Consider the following 6,039-nt stretch of genomic DNA (forward strand, 5'->3'; position numbering starts at 1 on the left):
CCTGCCAACACTATCTTTGTTACAACAATGAAGAAGTGTAAACAACAATTAAGTCAAATTTATATCCTGTATGTGGTGTTACATAAATTTTACCCCTTTTGTACGTGGGAAACGGCAGGCTTGTGTTTCTCCCTGGTTACTAAGTGTGACTTTGGTTTTGCAGAAATCAGTCTGAGAAGAAGTCCTCGAATCAAGCAACTGTCATTCAGCAGGACAGATTCTGGCCCCTTCTATGCTGTGCCTCTGCCGAAGTCGCGGGCTGTGCAGAGAGCTCGGTCGTTTCAGCAGAACAAGCCAGGTAATTTCCTCCACCACTGCCCTACAGCACTTCACACTAACTCCGGCGGGAGGATTTTTGGGAAAAGAAGTATGAAACCTGTCCTTTTGTTTCTGCACATTGAAGAAGTAGACCTCACATACACATCTGAGGTTCAAGGTGATGGCCCACTGGACGATCCAGCATCTTATCAGGATCATACCTAGGGATTCTTGCAGCTGGTCCTCCACACTCTTCTGATCATACATTCACCGAAGAGGAATTTACCTATGATTTCCCACTTGTGGTCAAATCCTACACACACGTGTCCCAGGTGGAAGATGGTATCTGTCTGTACATCCTTTACTTCTTCATGCATCGTTACCTTGGATCATCAGCACTGTGTTTTTACATTACAAATTAAATTTATTTTAGTTGCCTACATTTCCTAGCACAGGAGATGGCGTTAACTGCAGTCAGTAAAACTGAAGAGGTAGGCAGTAGCTGCTAACATCATCAGGTGGAATTTTCCCACTAGTTCTTCTCAATAATGATTGTCTTCTGCTTTTGTATGGGCTGGCTGTTGAATTCACGTTGAGAGGGCGGAAGTTGAAAAAGATGTAAATATTGTCAATGTTTTTGACTTGCAGATCAAAGAGAATATTCTACCATCCCAAGTATTCAATCTCCAAAGACACTTCTGTTCGGGGCAGTGTCTCAGATCGTCAGTCCCTCAGAAAAGGGCTCAGCTCAGATGAAAAAGACTTCCAGAAAAAAACTGGCTTCTGAGATGGCAACAGACTATCAGGTAGGAAATGTCTATCATGCCTCGGTGGCGGCTCTGGAGAAAGGGGCCACCTGCCAACCTCCCACACTAGTCCAGCCTAGAGTCTCTAGGCCTGGAGGTTAGAGAGGGAAAACTGGGAGACAGAGGTCAGGGAGGAGAGAGAGGAGAGACCCGGGTAGAGAAACATTTGCCAGAGAAGGGAGGGAGGCAGAGATCACCAACAGAAGAGCAGTCTGTGATCTCAAGCCGGGATCAGAGAGAAGAGAGTGAGAGAGCAATCGAACAGGGATCCGAGAGACAAGTACGGGAGATCAGGCAGGTGCGACAGAGACGCGATGAGGCAGAGGTTCCAAGTGATGTGAGAGAGGCGCAGAGATGCGGAGAAATCAGAGAGGAGGGAGGGGGAGGCCAGGCAGGTCAGCAAGAGAAGCGCACAGAGTGCGCCGGACACTCCTGGCCTTGCGGGGGCGCCCCCTGCAGTGTCTTCCCAGTCCTCACCCGGCTGCACCTGGACCTTTATTATTATTGAATTTATTGGGATGACATTGCTTAATGAAATTAGACTTCAGGTGTACAGTTCTACAAGACATCACCTGTATATTGTATTTACTCCCGAATCCCTACCATAGGCATGAATGACAGGGGAACGGGGTGGGGTGCGGAGTCTCCATTGCAGAGGTTGGAATGGGGGGCTCTCTGAACCAGCTCAAGGTCAGCGCCCCAAAGGCAGCTCTAGTTGGGAGACAGTGCTTCCCGGGACATTGCCTTTGCGGCGTCGAGTCTGTGTCTGTCTGTCCCACACCCCCCACCACACTCACACAGTCACTGCCTGGTGCACAGTAGGGGCTCCGTCATCGCCTGTTAGATGTGGGTGACCAGCAGGTGATGTGGCACCTAGACCCGCCTCAGGCAAAGACTAGAGACGTCAAAGTGAGGGGAAGGCGAGCCGTGCGTGTGGTGGAGTGAAGCAGGAGGGGGCGGGGAACAGCGTGGCTGCGTTACGCAAATTATCTTAGAGAAACAGACTCCGATTGGATACTGTTCTCGGGGCTAGAAAAAGTGGCCGAGTAAAACGGAGCCCTGCTGGGGACGTGGGAGCGTGTCCGTGTGGAGCTCGCTCTGGTGGCCGGCTGCGAGTCTCCCACTTGCCCTCCTCCTCGTCTTGGAGGTCACTAAAGCCGCGAGGGAACACGCGGCATGAGGTTCAAGCACTGACATGAGCACTCTTCTTCCCAGACTCCAAGGAAGAGGTCCTGGACGCCTCCCGGCTCTCCCGCGGCTGCGCCCGGAAGGGTCCCTCGCACACCGCAGAGCCTGCCCTGCACCCCTGAGAGGCCGCAGAGGCCCCCTGCGGCCCAGACCCCTGCGCGGCAGGCGCTCTTCCTGTCCTTTCACGATTCCCCGGCACTTGGCTGCGATCTACCTTCTCCACCAAAACTCCCTGCACAGAAAGGACGTCCCCGGCCGGAAAGCGGTGCCTCTCCACACGGGAAGACGCCCAGAACTCCCACGAGGCCACGGGGCCAGCCCCTTGGGTTTCGGCAGAATTCTGCCTGGCCACCTGCCGTGACCTGCAGTCCGGGAAGCCCCTCCCGGCTGGCCACCGGCAAGCACAGGCCTGGGCATCTGACTCCCAGGGGAGCCTCTCTCGGGTCGTCCCCCGGAACAGCTGCGGCAGGGGTGCGAAGGGACACAACCCTCGTGGGCACGCCTCCCAACCAGAAACACCAATGTCCCCACACCCCTCGAGGCGCTCAAGACGAGAAGCCAGCACAGAAACGGAAGGTCAGAGCTGTCAGGACCCCGGAGAGACCTGGGGACACACCCATGACGCTTTCCCCGCCTGTTCCTCCAAAGGAACCTCCGCTCTCTCCTGTGTGCCACGTTTGCCGGAGTCCACGTGGAAAACCTCTGGCAGGGCCCCCTGCCCCTGGAGAACTGGAGTGGAGAGCGCCCCAGACACTGCCCAGCGCCGCCCCACCTCTCTCCCGTCCCACCCCTTCGGCTCCCCCTCGAACCTCTCAGAGAGCTGGCTCTGACGCCACGCCTGGCCTGCCCCCTTGGCAGATCGGGAGAAGGGACAAAGGGACCTCTGATCTGGAGGGCAGCTTCCCCAAGAGCGAGCCTCAAACCTCGGCTGCTCCTGCAGGTGGTGCCGCGGACAGCCCGGCTGCCGTCACCAACACTAGCACACACCTGGAGGACGTGGACCCCTCCTCCCCTCAGTCGCCCCAAAGGCACCGCGACCCTGGGCCTGGCTTCAGCAGCGACACAGAGCACCTCACCCTCCTGGAAGGAGCAGAGCACCACGGTGCCAGGGACCAGAAAGACTGCCCTTCTCCCTTGGGCAGAGGTGCACGGCTGAGGACGGTGGGTGCCGATGAGAGGCCTCCATCTCCCCTGGGGGAGCCCCTGTCTCCTCCTCTCCGTGGGCCCAGCTGTCCCCCGACACCGCCCTGCGCCCTGCGCCGGGGCAGCCACAGGGGGCGGCACCCAGCACCTGCCCCCACCCTGCTCTCAGGGGCCCCTGCCGAGGCGCAGACCTACGAGGTGGAGCTGGAGATGCAAGCTTCCGGCGTGCCCAAGGTCCGGATTAAAAAGAGAGACAGCAGCCCTCGGTGGTCGGAAGCCGAGCCCCTGAGGGCCCAGAGCGCGCCCCCTGGCCTCGGCGTGCCCAGGAGCAGCAAGCCCTGCAAACTCGATGCCACCTACACGTCACCCCCCTGCCTCCGCCCTGCGCACAGCAGCCCCAGCAAGAGTGGCGGACAAACCTACATCTGTCAGTCCTGCACCCCGACCCACAGCACCCCCAGCCCGTTTCAGACGGACGTTGGGGTTCCTTGGACACCGTCCCCCAAGCACAGCGGGAAGGCAACTCCCGACACGATCAAGGACTGGCCCCGCAGGAAGCGGGCGACGCACTGTGGCCTGGGCGCCGCAGACCTGGTGGCTGGTGGGCCGCTGCCCCGCCCGGAGGGCAAGGAGCCAGGCCTCGAACTCGCCGTCAGCAAGTCTCCACTCCTGGGGGAGTTTGAGCTTGAGGGGGTGTGTCAGCTGCCAGACCAGTCACCTCCTGCAGGCAGTGCTTCTAAGGCCGAGGAGACCTTCTCGTGGGGGCAGTTCGGGTCGGGTCCCAGGAAGAGACTACTTTCTGCCCAGGAAGAAGCTGAGTGTGAGGCCAAGAGGGTCTGTGACAAGCCGAGAGGAGACTCCGCAGTCAGTCAGAGCGAGGAGAGGTGCCCGAGGACAGAAGCGCAGCCGGTGCCCACCACGGGGGACGACGAGGCGCTGGTTTCAGGTGAGTCTGCCGGCCGAGCCTGGGCGGGAGGCTGGGGGCACTGCTGCTCCTGCTGCCGCCGCTGCTGCTGGGGGCCTGGGCAGCTGGAGGGCAGCGCTGACCGCGTGCCGTTCTGCAGGTGCCACCCCGCCACCCGGCTGCGCCCTGCGCAGCTGCCTGTCCGCCAGCGGGCTCCAGGCGCTGACCCAGTCCCCGCTGCTGTTCCCAGGGAAGACGTGCTCCTCGCAGCGCAAAGACGCCACAGGTACCGCGCGTGGGTCCCGGGGACTTTTACTGAGGTCGGACCTGCATCCTGTGGGGGCTCCCTGGAGCCAGCTCAGGGCTGCCAGGCAGGGGGATTTGGGAGGCGTCGTGGGGACTGTTCGATGGGACAGGCGGCTCTGTCCCTGCAGCGACGTGCGCTGTGCCCCCCACGCCCCCACCCAGGGAAGTACCACATTAGAACCTCTGCGCATCTGCACTGAAACCCCACAGGGTCCTACCAAAACCCTGAGGTTCTCAAAGGTGGTGGCGGAGGGGGCACACAGCATAGTCCCTGGGCTCTGAAGAGTGTCAGAGCCAGCGACTTCCTCCACATGATCCGTGTGTCCCGTCCGGCAGGCCTGTCGCTGTTAGCCCTTTAGGGAGGCTGCAGGACCCCCTCCACCGCCCCGCCTGGGAGAAAGCTGGGTTGAGCCTGTGAACTGCACGGGCTAGAGGGCGTCCTTCTAGATCGTAAGGGGAGTGCAGGAGGGGGCCCTTCAGTGGGTCTCTTCCCTCAAGGCCATGACAGGCAGCAGGCAAGATGGCATAAAACCCCGCAGACCTTAGTCAAAACGACCGTACAAATGGTCAAACTTTGCGGAAAGTGTGGACGACAGCTTGCAGGGAAGAGAACGATGTTCCTGTGCGCCGCCTGCAGTCCTAGCCATTCCCTGGGCTGTGCCCTCATCCTCCCCCCCCCCGTGCCTGCCTCTTCCAGATGAGGACACGGACGTGTTCCTCCCGACGTCCGAGGACTCGCCTTTCAGCAGAGCCTTTTCCAAGCGACGGCCCATCAGCAGAACTTACTCACGGAAGAAACTGATCAGCTAGTGCGGGCGGCACCACCAGGGGACTTGCAACCACAGACACTACAGCGCCTGTCCAGAGCCCCCGCCTCCCTGGCAGAAGTGCCCGGGGAGCGCTCCTCTGGGCGTGCCCGGCGCCGCGGGCGCACCCCCGGGGGACTCCTCGGCCAGAGGCGCGGGTTGCCTGAGCCGGGCTGGCTGCACGGAGCGGGGTGAGTGGGGCTTCCTGAAACTGGGTGCGTTGGAAAGATGGAGGCAGGGTCACCCCACGGGCAGAGGGACCCCTGCCCCTGCCCCTGGTTGGGGGGTGTGGCACCTGTTGCTGTACCTCAGAGGCAGCCTGGAAGCCTGGAGCCAGACAAGGGCCTGCAAGACCAGGGTCCCACTCCAGCCCCACCCTGACTGTGACCGTGCCAAGACCGGGTGACACTACCTCTCCTGTGAAGTGGGTCCCTTGTGAAGCTGCAGTTAAGGCTGGGACCCTGAGACAGGCAGGCGGCAGGATAAACGTTTCACACTTAATGTGACAATAAAGCTATCTCCCGCCGCTCAGCGTCCGGCGCCTCGCTGTGTAAGGCCCAGCCTGAGGGTCGCGTGACCATGGCCCGCTTGGTGCCCGAGAGCCAGTCCTGGCGCAGTCCTCGCCATC

General features: G+C 60.4%; 1 protein-coding gene across 1 annotated transcript in view; it reads left to right on the forward strand.

Annotated features, from left to right (window-relative positions):
• TICRR (TOPBP1 interacting checkpoint and replication regulator) overlaps positions 1 to 5,471 on the forward strand; it is a 30,601-nt gene extending 25,130 nt beyond the window's left edge. The window contains exons 19-23 of the mRNA XM_054577563.1: positions 164 to 298; positions 907 to 1,064; positions 2,280 to 4,341; positions 4,460 to 4,585; positions 5,303 to 5,471. Of these exons, the coding sequence (XP_054433538.1) occupies positions 164 to 298; positions 907 to 1,064; positions 2,280 to 4,341; positions 4,460 to 4,585; positions 5,303 to 5,415 (2,594 nt within the window). The 3' untranslated portion in view covers positions 5,416 to 5,471. The remainder of the gene's footprint in view (positions 1 to 163; positions 299 to 906; positions 1,065 to 2,279; positions 4,342 to 4,459; positions 4,586 to 5,302) is intronic.
• The last annotated feature ends 568 nt before the right edge of the window (positions 5,472 to 6,039 follow it).

This window comes from Pteronotus mesoamericanus, unplaced genomic scaffold (genome assembly GCF_021234165.1).
Source record: "Pteronotus mesoamericanus isolate MK-2021 breed Mesoamerican mustached bat unplaced genomic scaffold, CSHL_Meso_final contig_438, whole genome shotgun sequence".
In the NCBI taxonomy this organism is placed as follows: Eukaryota; Metazoa; Chordata; class Mammalia; order Chiroptera; family Mormoopidae; genus Pteronotus; species Pteronotus mesoamericanus.